The sequence below is a fragment of the Triturus cristatus genome, chromosome 5_2 (genome assembly GCF_964204655.1).
Source record: "Triturus cristatus chromosome 5_2, aTriCri1.1, whole genome shotgun sequence".
Lineage (NCBI taxonomy): Eukaryota > Metazoa > Chordata > Amphibia > Caudata > Salamandridae > Triturus > Triturus cristatus.
In genome coordinates, this window is record NC_140588.1 from 67504231 (window position 1) to 67525368 (window position 21138).

Genomic DNA, 21138 nt, shown 5'->3' on the forward strand with positions numbered 1-21138 from the left:
GCCGCGTTGTAGTGGCTGTTTCCCCATTTTGCATGGTGACTTTTAGAGTTTCTTCGCTGGGTGAGAGGGGGCCATAGGTTTCATAAACTCGCAAACAGAATCCCAAAAGAATTCCCTATGGAGGGACCCACAGCTTGATGTATGAAAAGATTATGTGGCCCCAAAGTCTGTAGTTTGCAAATTTGCAGGCTTTGGAACCATGCAAAACCTGCTAGCAGTGTGCCAAAAGTACATTACCCGTCGCAGTTATCTTTGCAAATGGCCATGTTTATATTGCTACTCTTCATAAATTAATATAAATGGGTACAAGAACATTTGTGGCAGATGTCAGTGCTAGAATGCATGCCTGCTTCGCTTTGCATGACTTTATCACTATATTTTCAGCCATTTAGTGGGATTCGCAGAGGGAACCCTACCTCGTTGACAAGCATGAGGTAGGATTTTTTGCATCCTGCCGAATGCTAATGTGACAGATCAGCACTTCCGTCGCAGCACGAAAAGACTTCTGGGATTGTTCACGAGTCACTGTCTAAATCAGTAGCTGCTTTGCAACCCGAGAATAATAAATAGGTCACCAAGTTATGCGCAGGTTATGCTAATAGTGTCATCGATGATTGAAGGTATGTTAATAAATAACATACAGGGACGGATTGGTAATGAGGGCATCGGGCATTGGCCGAAGGGCCGGTGTCTCAGTGCCCTCTGTGGGCCGTTTTTTCCCCCTTTCCCAGTCCACAAAGAGAGGAAAGCAGCCTCGCTGCACGGCCGTTCAGCAATGATCAGCTGTGCCCTCTCCTTGACCTCCTGCCCCGCCAAGCAATCACGCAGATGGTGGGCTGTGGAGGGGTGATTGTTTGCCAGAATCGGCCTCCCAGGGGGCCAGGTGTTGCTCAGGCCATTTCACATCGGCCCCCCTGGGGCCCACGCAGCCCGGAAACAGTCTTTGCATTAACACCTCGCCCACAGCCCTTCTTATTCAGGGCTTAGTGGGCGAGGAAGAATGGGTCTCGCTGTGGGGTCAGGTGATGTTGGGGACTCGCACCATCTTCACCTTAGCCTCCCCCCCACCCCCATGGATGGCCCAGGAGCTGTGTTTTTTGCTTTATCCCCTCTCAATTTACAAATAGCTGGGGCCTCGCTGTTTTTCAAGTGCTCCTGTGCTGGAGGGCTCCGGAATAATTTTGTAATAGAAAGGGGCCTCGCTGCTTTTCAGGTGCTCCTGCCCTGGAGGGCTGTGGAATAATCTTTTAGGAGAAAGGGGCCTTGCTGTTATTCAGGTGCTTCTGCGCTGGAGGGCTAGGGAATAATGTTGTAATAGAAAGGGGCCTCTGTTTTTCAGTTGCTCAGCTTGTAGGACATTGTCACCTTGGTCCTGTGTTCTTCCCACAAACAATATCCTTCCACTTACATTCCTTGTGTGTTTCATGAAAGGGCACGCCCCTGAATGTGGGCCACGCCCCACGAAAGGGGGCCACTTTTTTCGTCAGTGCCCGGGCCAAATTGTGATCCCAATCCGACCCTGATAACATATGTTAGTGAATGTTGTTTTGGGAGTTTGTGTGGGTGGGTCTCTGTTCACCTTGTGCACCGTCTTCCTGTTTGCCATTCATTTTAGGCTGTAAACACCGAATCAAGCAGATTATTTATTATTACAATTTTTTGCTCGGGACTTTGAACTTGCATTGCGCGTAGATTCACCTTGGCATATGACGCCCGCTCTTTCCTGTGATCCACATCTCCCAGAATGCTCGAGTTTGCAGTGTTGCAGGGTAGACTCATTTCCTGTGCACTTCACATAGGATACTGAAACACGATCGTTGCTATTCAGAGATATTCTCCTTTTAAAACAAACAAAACATATGTTAATGCCAAAAATCAGATCTGGTGAAGAAAGGTGCAATGCCCTCACCCACTTTTCGGGTAACAAGGAAAGTACTAGTACAGCGAAACATGCCAGATGGAGGGGCGGGGTTGTGGATACCATATCAATATTCCATGCACCTCCTTTAAATTGCAACCACATTTTGAAAAAATACTGAATTATCCAAGACATAAAATGGCCCTCATTTCGAGTTCTCCAGATTTAAATGCATTGATGTGAGGAGACAGTACCTCTGGTTCTGGCCATTATCCCTACACCTAAATCGTGAATTATGATGTATTTCACTGGAATGGGGAAAAATACATGGAGCTGGGAGTGCCGGGTCCAAAACCATAATGTTTTTCATTGTTGCATGGAAAATAGCAGGATAAAATCGGCATCTATTCACCACTTGCTTCAAGCAGGTGGTATATGGGTGCAGAGGCTTTTGTGGGCCATTGGTGAGGGTGGCAGAGGGCAGGATGGTCAGTCATAGCTTAGCCAGTGAGATTCGGGGAGTGTGAATCTCAAATCCTCTCTCCCCCCCAAAAAAAGCAGTGGGCCACAGGCTGAATGTGTGAGGTGACCAAGGTTCGGGATGAGCTGTTCCCATGAGGAGTAGGGTGACTACTAATTTGCATTAGGTGGGCTTTTTTACATTTTGGCGGGAAGGTACTCTGCAGCAACGGTGACGGGGTAACCTGTCCGCCAAACTCAAGATCCACCCACCCCATTGTGAGTCAGGCGGACTACAAGTTTTACAAAGCCGGAGCAAAATTTACTCTGTCAGTGTGAAACGTCCTCTGACAGCTCCATGGGTAGGTGCCATCAGAAGTGAGCAATCCGACTATTCCCCCTATTTAGAATGGAGGGTCATATGCCTTTTTTTTTTAACTGTCCAACACCGCCTGTCACCGAGGGAAAGTAAAAGAAAAAAGGAAATTGACCTCAACACCCTGGTAGAAAACTGGTGTGAGGGTCTTAGTTCTTTTATTTTTTAAAACAAACTTACACTTTGGTGGCCAGCCATCATGTTTGATGGAGTCGCCTGTTAAACTTGTCTTACATTGACATCTTACCAATGGGATGTATGTCATTACATCGCATAGTAATACCACGCATGCCATTACAACGAGGGTATTACTACGCAATGTCAATGACATCGCATGCCATTACATCGCAAACTATTACCACGAATATGCCTTTACCACGCATGCCATTACAATGCAAAGGCATGTGTGGTAAAGCTATATTTGTGGTTAGTTTGCAAGGAAAGTGACTACACTACCCCTACACAACCCTCCCCCGGTCCTCTCCCTATAATTACATTACACTACCCTACACGACCCTCCGACACTACCCTAAAACACAACACAATACACGCACACTACAGCACTACCCTAATCCCTAACGCACTTCACTACTCAAACTCTACTACACTACCCTAAACCACTACACTACACAAACTCTACAACATTACCCTAAACCTTAAAACACTACTACACTACCCTAAACCCTAAAACACTACACTACGCAAACACTACTACACTACCCTAAACCCTAAAACACTACACTACCTTAAACCCTAAAACACTACACTACACAAACACTACCCTAAACCCTAAAACACTACACAAACACTACTACTCTACCCTAAACCCTAAAAAACTACACTATCCTTTACCCATAAAATACTACACTACACAAACACTACTACACTACCCTAAACCCTAAAACACTACACTACCCTAAACCCAACAACACTACACTACACAAACACTACACTACCCTAAACCCTAAAACACTACACTACGCAAACACTACTAAAAAAACTACACTAGCCTAAACCCTAAAACACTACACTACACAAACACTACTACACTACCCTAAACCCTAAAACACTAAATCACTACACTACACAAACTCTACAACACTACCCTAAACCCTAAATCACTACAACACTACCCTAAACCCTAATACACTACATTACACACTAAAACGTAAAACAAAAACACACAGAACACTACTTTTACACTACCCTAAACTCAAAAAATTAACCCCCACCCCAAGCGCAACCCCCCTTACCGTTCTCCTCTCCAGCGTCGCCGTCGGATCCTGCTTCCTCCTTCCTGCTTGCTTCACTTCGTTGTGAGGAAACAGCCTGAGTTTCCTCACAACGACTTGGATAGCTGCCGCCACATTACATCACAAGCGTTGTAAAAGCGCATGCGATGTAATGGTATGCGAGGTTTTACCACACGTTGTAACATCGCATGCGTTGTAACGCATGCGATGTAATAGCAACGCGTGGTAAAACCCACATTGTAATGGCTGTTCCCCTACCAATGTATAGAGATGACTACTGGGCTTGTGGACATCTCTAAATTTGGGGGGTGGAGTAAAGGCAGTAAAGTCCTCTGCCACCATGTCATGCTTAACTCTACCTGATAAATCCTAAATCGGTCTCAATGTCGAGAGTGGTACAGTGGGTCAAAAACAGTGATTTAGAATTCTACTCCAAGAGATTGTAAGTGTTCAGAAGATTTACAAGCGTTCACCTCATCACCTTTTGGGTGTTTCATTGCCACCAGTAGCTTAGAAACCTGAGACTGGCCTAGCTTTCTAAGCCTACTACTGCCAATGTTTGCGAACTCCATAAAGTAGTACATTTGAACCCATTTAAGGAGTACTTCTATAGGTGCAGATTTGCCACTTTTTTGGTTAACCAGTCACTAAGGCCCATATTCATAAAGAAGTGGCACAATGCAGCACAGCAAACAAAGCTGCTGCGCTGTGTTGCGTCACCTGAAGAGGGCAGAACTGTGCCATATCTTCAAAGAAATGGCTCAGTTTTGTTCTCTCCAGGCACTAGCACACTTTGGCCTGCCTAGAGACAAAGCAGGCACCTGTGCGGGACAGTGCAAGAGTGTCTGCATTATGGTCTAGATAGTTTTTGAGCAGGAAAGAGTGCTTTCCTGGACAAAAATTATCATTGGAGGTTTTTTTCCTTCATTGTATGTGCTTCAGAATGCAGCAAACATGCAAAAAAGAAATAACAAGGAATAATAAAGATAGTTCCCATTCTGAACGCCAGCCTCATGCAGGCAGAACATTTTGGCGAAAACCCATGTCTACAACTCTTTGTAAATATGGGTTTACATCCCCCATGAAATGCCTACCTGATGCAAAGTAATTAAAGGTAGTGCTATAGACAGCGTTACCTTTTCTTACAAAGCCACACAAATTGACATTTGCATGGCTTTGTAAATAATAAAAAGAATTTTGTGTTGGGCTGCATCAAAAAAGTGAAGCAACCCCGATACAAAGTCTTTGAAAATCTGGGCCTAAGTAAGTATGGGTTTGCGTTAAAATCAATGGGTGAATGCCCAGGAATGCTCATGCATTACCCATAGAACGCCAACCTGACGCAAAGTAATGGAAAGCAGCGCAATGTGTAAAGATGTCTGCATTTCTTTTTCTTACAAAGCCACACAATAGACATTTACGTTGATTTGTAAATACCAAATAGGATTTTGCGTCGAGCTGTGTCAAAAAAGTGAGTCAACCAAGACACACTATCTTTGTAAATCTGAGCCTAAATATATATTAAGTTCCTGATCCAAACAATGAACAAGTTAAAACCTCTTTGTCAAATCAGCATGACAAGAATAACCAACACAGACATAACAGATGTGACAAAAAGCCCTTAGGCACAACTACCAAGCCAAGAAGGTATTTATTTTGGGTGCTTTTCCATAAATACCTCCCTTGAAGCTAGACCCCAAGGGATGGTGTGGGTTGAGCACAGCCACTGAGCGGAAAGCTGGGGGAACATTTACAGCTCCTCCCAATGCACAAGAGCATGGCGGGTGGGAGATGGGAGCAGTAGCTGCATGCAGCTCCGCATTCGGCTCCAAGTATGGTGTTTCGGGGCACAGGATTACCAAACCTGGTAATTTTAGACCTGGTAGTCGCTGGGCCGAAAACTCTGGGATTACCACTCTGGGTTACTCTTAGTAAGGCCAAAGCATTACCAGACTGGTGAGGGAGATATGTCATGCTGAAGTGATGCCTCAATTTCACTGTGTGGATTATTAACTGTTGGGAAGTTATCATGTTAGGGAATGTCAGTCTTGATAAACAGTGAGTAAGAAGCAGACAAATTAAACCACAAGTGGGTACTTTATCAAGGGTCACCATTCAAGTAATGACATTAATTATAAGTCAAAAAATAGAAATGCTTACAAAAATTGTCACAATTCAAAAAGATTTTGCTGTGACTTACACCTGTAGTACTTATAGCTAACTACTGAATTCCAGGAGTAAATCAGAAGAACTTGCCAAGAGTACTGCAAGAGTAAGTCACAGTAATTTATAGCTATGTCTTTCTGAATATGGCCCACGGCATTGTGTTGTCCTATGGGATGTTGACACCAAACTATGAAAAGTACCTGGTTGTAATTGCAGATCCTGTGTAGCCTAGTTGACGGCACACCACTTGCGCTTCCTCTTGCTCCCAATGTTTGAGACATATTCCACCCCATATACCTTGGTGCTTAACTTCCACCAGCCCTTCCAGCAGGTTCCTTCCTCCAACAAGACGAATGTTTTCTGCAGAAGAAAATTTCATTTTTTTATATAACTTCAAGTCTCCCTTGTCTTTGGCATTTCTACTACAAAATACACTTTATATGAAATGGATTTAATTTTCTACTTTTTACTCTGAAAAGCAGGTGGTTTTACTCTCTACATGGGAATGGGCTTGTAATGTTTACACAGTACGAAAGTGTGCATTAAACTTAAGGTATGTGAATGCCAAGGAGAAGAGTCATCTAAAAAATATTTTGTACCTTGATGGATGCATAGATTAACAGAACCATCGCTGTAACATCAATAAACTCATCTGCGATAAACCATCAACATGTTTCGGCAAATTATGACCAAAGTATACTCACCTCCAGTTATACTGTAATCTCATATTATTTATATTATAGTTTGCCAGATCCAGGTTAAAATACATTTATCGCTGTTCTTGCATTCACAAATGGGGAGGTACGTTCAAGCTTGGAGAACTTGCACTTCATCCATCTTATATTAATTTAAATGTAACATTATTTTAAGAGTGCAGTTTCAGTTCATGCACTTCTTAGGCGGCGGCAGGTGCTGCTGAGCTCAACAGGGCATGGCAGGAAGAAAATCTTGTCTGAAATACAACAGCCACTGGCTGCGTCAACAGGTGCTGGATAGAGCCAAGCGTTTACCCCAGTAAACTCTGAGCTGAGGTGATGTCATCATTCATGGCGTCAATGGTGATACAATATTTAATGTCATTTGTGATGTCATCCCTGACATCAAGTGCACATCTGGCAAATCCCAGTGATTTTTAGATTTCGGATCATGACCATAACATATCTGCAAACTCAAGTTTCCTTTAAATAGTTCTGTGGTTTTTCAACAAACATTTTTTAAGTGATTTTTTTATTATTATTTATTAAATTTTACAGCAGCTGTGAACAAATAATCCCAGTGCAGGTTAAACAGGGAAATGCTAATTTTAGATTACCCCACTTAATTCCGTCTCCCCCTCAACCAACGTGCACGAAATTTAAAAAGATGAATCTGAGCTGGATGGGGGAGCAGTTGCTGCCTATTGTGTAGATTTATAGGGTAATGCCAAAGTAATTATCAAAAACAAAAAAAATCCACTTTTTTTGCTGATTCTGTTTTATTAACTATATGCAATCTTACAATGAGAGCACATAGACACATCCAACTCAAGATGAAAGCTTATTGCAACGCAGACGCAGAACTTTTCAGCCACGTATTTTTGCTGAATTTTTTTAGCTTTGCTCAAGTTTTTAAGCTCACATGTCAGACAGACCTGTACAATATACCCATTAGTACTATTTAAATCTTTGTAGGGCTGAGTGCACAAAGGATTTTGTTCTTTTGATAGTACGCAGATTTAAGCAAGCTCAACTATTGTGATCGTGGGCAGCTGGGTCACTTTTTTAACTGCAAACCATCAATGTTCAGAGTATGTGTCACATACAAGTGGCAGACAGTGCATTACACTCTTGTTTCTAGGGGTACAGATGAGAAGCCTAAGTGATTGAGTGAAAGGAGGAGCTAGGAGAAAGATTAGAATGCAGCAATTGGGTGAGAAAGGCAGGTTCGTGAGATTCATTCAAGGAACCACTCTGACCATACAAGTCTCTTATAAGAGAAGTAAAAAGTAAAGAAGGTAGGGGCATATGTATAAGAAAGTGGTGGAGCTCAGGTCAGCTTCAAAATTGCTAACGCTGCGCTCCGTCACTTAAGAAACACAGGGATGTGCTGTATTTACAATAACACGGCGCACCCCTTTGTTTCTCCCTGTGCTGGCACTAAATTCTGCTGACTAGCAGGTGTCCCTTCCTGCACATGGACAATCACAAATGGCGATTTGTAACTCCTATGTGTGCCGCTATGTGCAGCACACATAGAAGTTGCAAATCATCATTTTCTGAATGATTATTTATGTGCAGGAAGGGTCACCTTCCTGCACATAAACAATCATTCATGGCATTTTGCTGTTTCTATATGTGCTGCACAATGCAGCACACATAGAAAGAGCAAAAACGAGGAGAAATAAAGCATTTCTCCTTGTTTTGCCGGGTTTTCCCTGGTCTTAATTTTGGCTCTGCCTCCTATTTACGCCACCCTTGTAAATAGGAGGCAGTGTCAAAATCAATGGGTGTTGCAGCGGAACGCCCACCACAACACCCATTGCACGCCACTTTCACGCTAATTGTAGCATGAAAGGGGGCCTTATTAACAAGGCGGAGTTAAGCCACATTAAGTGGCTTAACACTGCCTTGTAAATAAGGCGAATGGTTTATCGCCACAGCAACCTCACTAAAAGTGACGTTCCTTAGGCAATAAGGGCTTGTAAGTATTCCCCATAGGTGTTCATAATTCATCTGAATTTTACCTGACTCTGAGGGGCATATTTACAAGGAAAGTGGCGAAGCGTGTCGTTGAGCCAAGAAGGCTAACAACACGCTCCATCACTTTAGAAACTCACGGCTGCACCATATTTACAAGAATGTGGTGCAGCCCTGTGTTTCCCCCTGCGCTGGCGCTAAATTTAGCTGCCTAGAACCAACGCAGGCCCCCTTGCACCATAATGCAAGGTTGTCTGCGTTGAGGGGACCGATTGTTTATGTGCAGGAAGGTGTCCCTTCCTGCACATAAACAATCTTTAAATGGCATTTTGTAACATCTATGTGTGCTGCTTAATGCAGCACACATAGAAGTTGCAAAACTTATTTTTTTTTTTAAATGATTGTTTATGTGCAGGAAGGGACACTTTCCTGCACATAAACAATCATTGGTGTTTTGCTGTTTCCATGTGTGCTGCACAACACAGCACACATGAAAACAGCAGAAACAAGGAGTAATTAAATATTTCTCCCCGTTGCGCCAGGGTAAAACCAGGTTTTCACAGGTCTTACTTTTGCCGCAGCCCCATATTTACGCCACCCTTATAAATATGGGGCAGCGTCAAAATCAGTTGGTGTTGTGGTGGAACGCCCACAGCAACACCCTTTGCCCTCCCCTTTCACGCTAAGTATAGTGTGAAAGGGAGCCTTATTTACAAGGAAGCGTTAAGCCACGTTATGTGGCTTAACGTTGCCTTGTAAATAAGGCAAAGCCCCTATCGCCACCACAACGTCCTGAAAGGTGATGTTGTGGTGGGGATAGGGGCTTGTAAATATGTCCCTTAGAGACCCAAAAACTGACGATAAGGGATGGATACAGACCCTGCAATGTTGTTGAACCGCAGTGACTTGCCATGATCGGTGCCCTGTCTGATGACTGTAAGCAGGCTGGCTCATCGAATTGTTGCCCTGTAGTACCACAAGCAGTGCTGACACCTGTCAACATCCAATATTTACCACTCATGACTAACTCGCACATAATGAGTTGCAAAAGGCATGTGTGGGAGGGCGGGTCGGATATACAGACGCGGAGGCTGAATATATTTTCCAAGGGAGAATATTTTATTATCCGGAAGGTCACTCTTTGATGTGGCTGTTGGGATGGTATCGTGTCCTATCCGTGGAGAGGTACTGGGGTAACGCTGTTCGTCGCCGTCTTCCTCTGAGCTGGAGCTCAATGGCGTCTGCCTAGCTTCTTCGGCCGTGGTTGGATCCTCCCGAAGGCTCATGAAAAGAGGAAACAGCGGGCCGTCAGTATCAGGGTCATTCAGTACATATAGGCGTTACTCTACCCGTCACCTCACCCGTGTTTCTTAGCCCGGGTTTTCTGCTTTCCGGAACAATTTTCACCTCAGCTGCTTCGCTAAGGATAGGGTTGGAGAGTGGTGTGCTTTAGAACCCAATGTGTGCAGCTTCTGAGTTATAACACCAGAAGAAACATAAAAGGGGGGGGGAAGGGGTGTGACAGGAAAAAACAGCGTGGTGAGGAAGGCTGAACGATGCTCAGGGATGGAGGAAATGCCGGAATAATCACGACTGTGCTCAGGAAGAAAATATACGGGGTTGCAGGAATAATGGTGCACTCGATAAAATGAACTGATCCGTGCCCGGGGTCCCGACGTACCCTTTCCACCCCACTCCCTCTGCTCAGTCTCCTCCCTCCTCCCCACTCCCTGCCGGTCTTTCTCCTGGAGCCTCGTCACTCACCGGCCTCGCCGCAACTCTCCTGAGTTGCGGCCGCTCCACAGCCTGCTCCGGGGGACACCACCAGTCTTCGCTCCAGAACTCTTCCGGATCTTCCGATTCGGTTCCGCCTTCGGTCCCGACCTGGTCCGGCTCGCTGTCGTTCCGCTCCTCGTCTCTCTGCTTCGCCTCCGTCCTCCTTCGACTTCCTGCTCCTTCTCCGATCCAAGAGAGAACTTCCTGGGTCAGGTCTCCTTTTAGTGGCTGATGAGTACAGCTTCCGGGGTTAGCCCCACCTTCTTCCGTCCTCTCGCCTGTCTGTGGGAAGAGACGAGAGGGGGGTGTGGTTGGCGGGTGTTCTGGAGTCTCGTTCCGGGGTCTCTGCTCTCTATCTGGCGTTCGCACTCCCCGTACCACAGGTAAGGAAGGAGTTTTGCGTCGCGCCCCCGGCTCCACCCCCTCACAACATGATTCTGACTTTCTGGCTGAATAGTAATCAGACCACGCCTGCTGACTATATGTAGTCTCCAGGTCTGTCTTTGCTCTCACACCATGATTACGTTTTAGCTATAAATATAAAGACCAATTACTGTCTATTGAAGATAGCCAAGGACCACCAATTTCCAATCAGTTTGCCCATTTTCCTACTACTGCAAAGCCATATATCGTACTTACGGCCTCGTTACGAGTTCCACAGCATCTTTAAAATCTGGAGCAAAAGAATAAGGTCAAGTGGCATATCCTGCCAAGCTGGACCTCAGCGCCATGTACGATTTGGTTAATTCCCCGAAGAAATTCTTTATCCTTCTGGGGGTACTCTGAGCTCATAGTTACAAGTGGGCCTTCTCAACAACTGCAGCCAGGCCAAGTCAACATCGGACTCTCCCCACACTCTCCTGCTGGCACTTAGCTGTACGGTATGATTTATTGCTTCATTTTATATTTCAATAGCTGCACCCTACCCACGGGGTGAAAGTTAATCTTGTAAATATTGCTTACTGTTGCCATAGCCATGAGCAAAAAAGACAGACACTTACCAACATAACCCTGCCACCCTTGTGCGCACTCATATAGAGGAATACCTGGACTATTTAACTATAGGGGGCACAGTGTGACCCATCACCGATAGCATTTTACACACACTGCATTCTTTATTGATTGGTTTAGTGATATTGTGCGAAGGTCAGATGTGTTATCTTGCCAGAACCCATGCCGAACCATGCCCATTCCCATTCACTGCACCTTCCCACTGCCCACCTTGTTCACAAGATGTGGCACATCCACCTGACACTGTCACATCCTATACTAGGGATGCCCGTCTGTGTTGGCACCATGGTTTCTTACATGGCTATCTCTGAAGAAGAGCTTAGGTCACATAACCCTTTCTGGGTCCATCAGTCCCAGAAAGGAGTATGAGAGACGTTTACACCTATGTTACCAAAACGAGGCGCTATAATCGATTAGAGAGCTATGATAATCATTTTCAATACGATAAGTTGTATAGTATATATTAATAAAGGACACTTATTCTATGGCTCCTTCCTTTTATCACAGTATTTCATCTTTGTGTTCTTCAATGTCATGTTCTATAGCTCTCTTTGTATGGCTGCAACCTTGGTTTTAGTGTTATTGCATATGGAGGAAAGAAGTTTAGGGGGTCATTAGCATGGCGGGCGGATCGCCGGTGGCGATCCGCCCGGCAAAACACCCCACCGGGCGGCCTGTTACCCCCTGCCACATTAGCATGGCGGGGGTACCGCGGCGGACGGAAAGACCGCCCGCCGCTTTTCCGCAGGTAGGCAGGTAGGCAATTGTCACGGGAAACATCGTTTACAACGCGGGGATTACATCGCGATGCCATTACATCGCGGTTTTTACAACACAAGTCGTTACAACGACTTGCGCTAGATGGCGCTCTAGGACAAGGAATAGTATAATTTACTATCCAACACCTTCCCTACTGTACGTAGACTGGAGTTGGAATAGTAAATTATACTACTCCTAAGTCCTATTCCTTGTCCTAGAGCGCCATCTAGCGCAAGTCGTTGTAACGACTTGCGTTGTAAAAACCGCGATGTAATGTACCGCGATGTAAATGTATGCGTTGTAACGTCATACATCCAATCGTCACGATTGCCTACCGGGCGGAAAAGGCCAATAGGGGTCCATTAGGATGCGCCACTCTGGCGGTGCTTGGACCGGCCGCCCGTGGTGTGGCGGTCCCGCCATGACAATTAGGATGCCACTGTGGTATCCTGCATATATTACTTTGTGGCGGGCGGTGCTGTAAGAAGCACCCGCCACAATGCAATATATGCATGTTGTGCATTGGCATGCACAACCGGACAGCTCCCCCACGGTGGGTTCCCCCAAGTGCATCCCCCCACCCCCTGGGAGCCCGCAACGGGCCCCCAAACAGAACTCTTGCTGTACAGGCACCTCATTCTGATAATGTACAGGCACCTCATTCTGATAATGCAGTGGCTGACAGATACCGACAATGGGAAATAATATGTATCAGGAGTTGGGTTCTCAAACTGTTCAGGGTGGGTATTTTCAATCAGGAAAATAATAAATGAAATGAAACTCTGCAGGAAGCGTCACATGAACTATGCACAATAGGTTAGGAACGGTTGCCTAGTACATACCGGAAGTGGATTTCAGTGAACTGAACTGAGCAAAAAATCCATCAAGTTCCAATGTAGAGTCAGTTCTCATCACTAATGTCATCACATTGGACGTTGACCGTAACTGTGGTATCTGCTGAGACCCACAAAACCTAAAGGAAATAAAGAAGCATTACAGATATCTTATTATTTTTTTAACTAAGATTTATTGGTTATTTCCACACACAAAAAGAACAAACAATATTCCACTCTAAGTAAAAAGAGTTAGCTTACCCTGTTTTTATGTTCACGGACAAGCAATGTTTGACATTATTTTAACAGTTTGACCTTGCATGCTAGAGAGACTTCCATCCCTCTCGGCATATTGCTCAGTTCCACCGGACCCAGATCTTATTTTTTCTTGCTTAACCATTGGGTGGAAACTAAGAGCCACATGTTTTTCCAATAAAGAGCAATGAGATGGGTCCAAGCTGTTAGTACATTTTTGGTTTTTCTTTATCAAAGTAAAGCCTACACAGATTTTAAGTGAAAGGCTTTGCAAGGAGCTGTTCCACTCTGCTTGGTACTCCAGCGCACCCTTACAGTCAACATTTATTTTACAAATGCAAAGCATCACCACATGTGGATAAAGATGGCAGGACTGCACCACAGTTGGGATGCAACTTGCCAAATCTTATGATTATGATGCATAAGCTGGAAAGTTGATACTTCTGTGATCATTAATTTAACCCATGAATTATGCAAGGTGCCTTAAGTACTGGAGCAAGATCTGAAACCCTCAGGGTCCCTCAATGGGGTCCTGGGATTCTTCTCACACGTGAAAGCCAAATCTTACATAATTATTCTGCTGGCAACATTCAATAATGCTTGCAATGTCTCATTAATCACAAGGACATCAGAACTTTGCAAACTGTGACCATGGACCTGATCCCTGGCGGCGATCCCAGCTGTATACATGAGAAATGCTTTCTATTGAACAGCCATTGCTTTCAAACCGCATTGAAACCTCAGCGGTGACCTTCCTCTCCTAGCTGGACAAATGTGACCTTGCCCAGTGCCACTCCAATTGTGGTGGTAAAGTAGAATAGTCCTAAAAATGCTTTGCTGGCTTGTAACCTTTCTGTTTGTTTTATAGATAATTTGGTCATGTGTTGTAGTTGTGGTGCAGGTAATATATTTTAGGTTAGGCACTCTGACTCTTTCAAGTTTATTCAGCATCTTCAATGCGAACATGTCTATCTTTGTTTGGCTACAGTGAGAAGTTTGGTCCACACATGACAAGGAAGCCTATACCACCCTTTCCCTGTTTGGCATTTTGCAGCTTGCTCTTTGTGTTTAATCACAGTGGTCTTGGAAATATGCTAGTCGATTGGAAATGTTTGATGTTTTGTGGACATCCCCCAACATAGCAACAAGCTGTGTTGGCCAGGGGCTGAACCCAAAGGGAACGACTCTCCCAATAATCTGCCACCCAGTGTAACTGGCATTTGGGGAGACTGATGGTTGGTGGCAGCTGATTCTAGGGTGAGCAAAAATTTACAGGATGACACAGAAGCTGAAAGAAACATTTCATGCTGATTATGAAAGGCTTTTGCAGGCACTCAAGCTGTACAGTGGGATGGAGAATGAGTCCGAAAAAGATATGGGACATTTTGTTTATCGGTTTGTATACTGACTGAGACCCTAGATCAGCAGAATGATTCAGCGGCATTTAATTTGCTGGCAAAGTAAACCCAGTGACAAAATACTCTGTTATGCGAAATACTGTGTGTTAGAACTGGGGATTTCTGGTTGGCTAAGGCTTGCGCCAAAGTCAGGCAGAAACCACCACTCTAGTCAGGGCAAGGAAGTTACACGCCAAAGATAACCCCTGCTCACCCCCTTGGTAGCTTGGCACGAGCAGTCAGGCTTATCTCTGAGGCAATGTGTAAAGCGTTTGCGCGCGCACCCAGCAACAACACCCAAGGCCCACCACAAAGGAAACTCCACACAAGGTATTCTATAAAAATAGCCTTTGTATTACAAAACACATTAGATAAAAACACACACTTTACAATGTGCCAACAGGCACGGGCAGAATTTACAAGGGATTATGTACAGGGGACAGGGCCACATGGACCACTGTCAGGAATTAGCACTTTTTAGAAATAGCACTTAGAACATAGGAATAAAATTACTGTAGCACAAAATAACATATATAGCACACAACCAGTACTTACTGGTATCAGGGAAGTACCACCTACGCAACCCTAACCACCTTAGGAGAATGTCGCGCAGGGAACTAGGACCTCACTAGCACCACCTGTACTAGGAGAAAACAAACAACCACCTAAGTATCACAATACCTGTAGGGGTAAACGCACATTACACATGATGCCTAAAACATTCAGAGGTGTAGGGAAGGAAAACACATGATGCATAAAACATTCAGAGGTGTAAGTTAGAAAAACACATGATGCATAAAAAACATTCAGAGGTGTAAAGCAATGGCACATGACGCATAAAAACACATTCAGAGGTGCAGGTTTGGAACCTTAGCGAGAAACTCACATGAGCCACCACCTGTGGCAGTCCCTAGGCCAACTGGCCTTGTCCAGGCTAGGACGCTCTGTGTCCCAGCAAAGCTGCGCCTGCTGCGCAAGCCAAAGGCGTAAGGATCCCAACCTAAACGTTGCAGCTGCCCACTAAGTGCTGGGCAGCTAGAGAAATGAGCGTGGGCACCACTGTGCCTTCTTTGGACAAATAGGGCAGTTGTTGGAGCCTCCCTGGGCTCTAAACAAATGAATACGGCCCCCAATAACGTTGGAGCGCACCAGTGCTCGAAGAACACAATGCGGAGTGTTGGAGCCCCACGAGCGCTCTAAAAATAATATGCCCCCACGATGGAGCTCTTGAACAATGTGCCTCGTGGGAGCCTTTGGGGCTCTAAAACTAATTTGCACCCAGAAGCGTGGGAGTCCCGCTCGGGGGACTCAGCAACATCAAATGCCCTGGGAAGAACTTGTCCCCTCGGTGAAGCAGCCCGCAACTGCGGCGCTGCCGTGAAGAAGGGAGAGGGCAGAACGGACAAAATCCTCAACCGCATGGAGCCCCACTCACCTGGGACTCCCGCGTCGTCTCCTGCTCTCCCGGGCTGTTCTCAGAGGACTTCAGAGCCTCCGGCCTGACGGGCGGTGCGGGGGAATCTCCGGGGCTTCAGCCAGCCGCGCGTCTTCGGTGGGAGGCGGGGTAGGCTCCCGCCCTCCTGCTTCCGGTTCCTGTTGTCCCGGAGGCCCGCCCCCGGCCGCCTGACTTCCTGGGATTCCCTGGCTGCGGCGGTGATTCTCCGGCCGTCAGAGGGGTAGGCACACTCGCAAGCAAAATGAATAAGCGGGGTGGGCACCCGCCAACGAAATAAACCAATAAGCGGGGTGGGCACCCGCCAACGACCATGGCACCCGCTTCAAATCAGCAAGCGGGGGAATCCCTACGTCGGGGTTCCCCTGGCAGGGATCGCAGCTCAGCGCTGCTGGGGCCACAAATGGAGCGCTCCTAGCGCTATATGTCAAAAGCGCTTCCAGGTCCTTGGGCAAGAAAGCAAGTCCAGCCAAAGTCTTCAAAGAGCAGGGGGGCAAAGACTGGGCCCAGAGCCAGCTCACAGGGCCCTCCAGCAGGGAGGCAGTCCCCAGTGGCGGTCTCTCCTGGCACCCAGCAGCAGCAGGCCCCCCCTCACGTTGATCCTGCAAGAGAACAACTTGTAAGGGGACACAGCCCCTTTTTATACAGTAAAAGTCTTTGTCTGAAGGTGCAGGGAAGGGGCGAACCAGTTACAACAGGTTCCTGAGCACTTTGTTTTGCTCAGCCCCTCTCCCTATTCACTGGCAGGGCCAGTGTCATCAGACGCACCACAGGGGCCGGAGCCAGCATTGTGTGGGGAAAGCCCTGTCCTATTCAGGACCCAGGTGTACTCCTCCCCAGCCATCAATATGCTAACTCCCTATTCACTACTGGGTGACTCCTCCTGACTCTGGGGATTTCTCTAGCCCGTCACATGACCTCAACCAGCCAATCGCCAGACAAGCCACACATTTCATACTGCACACAGAAGTGCCCACTTCTAGAAGTGGCACTTCCACACTAGGTACATGCAGGCCGCACACATCATCGCGCAGCATTCAATCACACGAGTCCGCACATACCAAACTCGGGCCTGCACACCCCACGCATCAGGAACTACCAGGACACATACATTCCCCCATGCATTCCTATGGGAGGGCAGGCCAACCTCACAACACGCACGCACTGTACCCTGGGACACAGCGGTAAAGTGCGCAGAAACCAAAAATCACCACACCAGGTCACCAAATAAAAAGCAAAAAGTTCCGGGGTGAACCTGCCAGAAGGGCCGGGTCCAACACAAACCCTTCCAGCCAAAACGCAGGGTAGACCAATCACCACCGTGAAGGTCTTCCCTGCTTTGGGCGATAAAACACGGACGCAGGCCCGCAACGGCAGGGACACTCTCCGGTTTTACGCCACTCTGAACCCACGTGGTTCCCTCTGGAAAAACCCGGCGGACCAACTGGGCTACCCCACTGGTACTCCTCAGCTGTCCGTGGCCAGGACCAGGCCCTAGGCCATCTAGGCGCCACTGGTCCTTGCCTAACCACAGAGTGGGGGGTAGTAACCCCTGGCACTTAGTGACCATTTTCCACTCTTCCTCTCATCAGGGCAGTTCTAAACTGCCACTGATCCTCCAGCCCAGGGTCTGAACCCTCAAGCTGACCAACAGTCACGGGCGAGGCTCTCCTCCCCCTACCTCTCCTTCTAGGGTTCCGTCCTCTCCTCCTCTGAGAGGCACCCTCAGAAATCAACTTTCCCACCAGCTCAGGACCCCTCCTTGAGAACTGGTCTCCCAACCTAGGGTTTAACCCCTCAGGTTGCACCGGGGTCAGAGGCGGGCTCTCCCACCCTCTGCACGCCCTTCCAGAGTCCTGCTCCCTACCAACTGGGGCGGTACCTCTGGAAGAAGAACCGGTCAGGACACTGGTTACAGTCGTCCTACCCTGGTCAGGCTGATCCTGAACCTGGCCTCCCAACCTCTGGTCTAGAACCTTCGGTGGAATAATTGCCTGGCACTCCAGGACTTCTGGGGACTCACACAGTATCCCCCCAAGAGTAACATATGCCTCATATGTTGCATGACAGTCTGCCTGGCGCAGATCTCCCGTCCCCTGTCCACCTGACAGTGCACGAAGATCCCCCAGGACAGATGTGTGGTCGCCATGGTCACTTCTAGGAGACTCAGCCCTACCGGCTGGTCCCTGACCCACTGGCTCCTCCACCGGGGAACACAGCCCCATGCCACTCCTCTCGCTGGACTTCTGTACCCTCCCTACTGGAGCGGTACTGCCTGACACCAGAACCACTGGAGCTCTATTTACAGAGACTCCAGGTTCTCCATACTCTGGGCGATCCTCCTCAAGTGGCCTAACAGGACAGCCTAGGCCCCCTACCTGGTGTTCCCTGAAGAAACCATCCAGGCTCTGAGACTGGGTTTCGGGCCTCTGGGGACTCAAAGTCACCCACTCACTCCTACTCCGCTGAGATAGGCCGTGAGCCCCTACACCCCTCTCACTACTCTGGGACCTAGCTGGGCTACTCTGAACCTCTACCCCCATCCAAGACGGGAAGATCCCTGAGCCACTGCTGTTGGAAGCACTCTCCCATACCTCATAAGAACCTTGGGTCCTTTCCCAACGGTCCGCTTCTCTTGCAAGGTCCCCTGGACTAGCAAACCCATACTCCAACAGGTGTTGGCGCAACTCGGGACAACAACTCCTGAGCACCTGCTCTTTGAGAACCAGATTAAACAGATTCCTAGAATCACGTTTCCTGTTAACCCACTCCCACTCACACAGTGCATCATCACATTCATCCACAAAATCCCCCCAATCCTGGTGAGGCAGCTTCCTACTGCCCATGAACTTCAACCTATACTCCTCTTCTTGGGAAACAGGTACCATACTCGGGGAATCGGGAATGGGACTCTCTGCACTGGCCTCTCTATCGCTGCCACCACTGGACTCTACCCTCACTGGTGAATCCAGAAAACCACAACTGCGCTCTGGGGTCAACCTACCCTCCAGAGCTAATCTCTCCCTGGCGAAGGCCCTCTCAGCCTCCGCCATCTGTTTCTGAGCTAAGACCCTCTCGGTCTCAATCTTTTTCTCCTCCACCCCCAGCTGCGCCATCGCCCTGGCATGCTCCAACCTGAGCTTCTCCATGGCCAGCTGATGCTCCCTCTCTTCCCTCCTATCTACCCACTCCTCTGGGGACAGGGAAAGGGATGGGGTGCTGCTCCCGACACTGGAACCAGCAAGGGACTCCCTATCTATGGGGTCTTCACTGTCTACTGGCGTCCCTGTCAGGTAACCTTCCTCCTCTTCTGAATCTTCAGGGCTCCCCACAGAACCACCACCCTCTTGGCGTGCGGCCCGGGCCCTATCCTCCTCACTGCGCTCTCGCTCCCACTCATCCTTTTGCCATAGGATCAGGTTGTCCCTCAGTTTGGACTGGGTATCTGACTCACCCACCTCTATGTCTCTCTCTTCACAGAACCTTACCAACTCCAACCTACTGTATCTAAACAGACCACAGAAATTAAAAGCAGGCTCCATTTTGGCGGACGTTCCTGAGAAGAGTTTAACACAAGGAACCTGAGTGTCTGAGCTAACACAGGAGTACATAATTCACAAAGGACACCTTTAGGAGAAGAAACAATGGAACTCAAAAACAACAATCCCCAAAATGTGATTTATCTAAATGCAGAGTTTTGTAGTGCGGCCAGTTGCCTCTGCGGTACAGCGCAAACGCAAGTCCAAATCCCACCGCTGCCACCAATGTTAGAACTGGGGATTTCTGGTTGGCTAAGGCTTGCGCCAAAGTCAGGCAGAAACCACCACTCTAGTCAGGGCAAGGAAGTTACACGCCAAAGATAACCCCTGCTCACCACCTTGGTAGCTTGGCACGAGCAGTCAGGCTTATCTCTGAGGCAATGTGTAAAGCGTTTGCGCGCGCACCCAGCAACAACACCCAAGGCCCACCACAAAGGAAACTCCACACGAGGTATTCTATAAAAATAGCCTTTGTATTACAAAACACATTAGATAAAAACACACACTTTACAATGTGCCAACAGGCACGGGCAGAATTTACAAGGGATTATGTACAGGGGACAGGGCCACATGGACCACTGTCAGGAATTAGCACTTTTTAGAAATAGCACTTAGAACATAGGAATAAAATTACTGTAGCACAAAATAACATATATAGCACACAACCAGTACTTACTGGTATCAGGGAAGTACCACCTACGCAACCCTAACCACCTTAGGAGAATGTCGCGCAGGGAACTAGGACCTCACTAGCACCACCTGTACTAGGAGAAAACAAACAACCACCTAAGTATCACAATACCTGTAGGGGTAAACGCACATTACACATGATGCCTAAAACATTCAGAGGTGTAGGGAAGGAAAACACATGATGCATAAAACATTCAGAGGTGTAAGTTAGAAAAACACCTGATGCATAAAAAACATTCAGAGGTGTAAAGCAATGGCACATGACGCATAAAAACACATTCAGAGGTGCAGGTTAGGAACCTTAGCGAGAAACTCACATGAGCCACCACCTGTGGCAGTCCCTAGGCCAACTGGCCTTGTCCAGGCTAGGACGCTCTGTGTCCCAGCAAAGCTGCGCCTGCTGCGCAAGCCAAAGGCGTAAGGATCCCAACCTAAACGTTGCAGCTGCCCACTAAGTGCTGGGCAGCTGGAGAAATGAGCGTGGGCACCACTGTGCCTTCTTAGGACAAATAGGGCAGTTGTTGGAGCCTCCCTGGGCTCTAAACAAATGAATACGGCCCCCAATAACGTTGGAGCGCACCAGCGCTCGAAGAACACAATGCGGAGTGTTGGAGCCCCACGAGCGCTCTAAAAATAAT

At 47.4% G+C, this 21138-nt stretch overlaps 1 protein-coding gene across 1 annotated transcript in view; it reads right to left on the reverse strand.

Annotated features, from left to right (window-relative positions):
* The window catches only part of LOC146822669 (uncharacterized), a 344571-nt gene that overhangs the window by 21938 nt on the left and 301495 nt on the right, over positions 1–21138 (reverse strand). Inside the window, exons 4-6 of the mRNA XM_085606260.1 lie at positions 13176–13306; positions 6313–6472; positions 1699–1838 (exon numbers count right to left, since the gene is read on the reverse strand). Coding sequence (XP_085462386.1) covers positions 1699–1838; positions 6313–6472; positions 13176–13306 — 431 coding nt within the window. The remainder of the gene's footprint in view (positions 1–1698; positions 1839–6312; positions 6473–13175; positions 13307–21138) is intronic.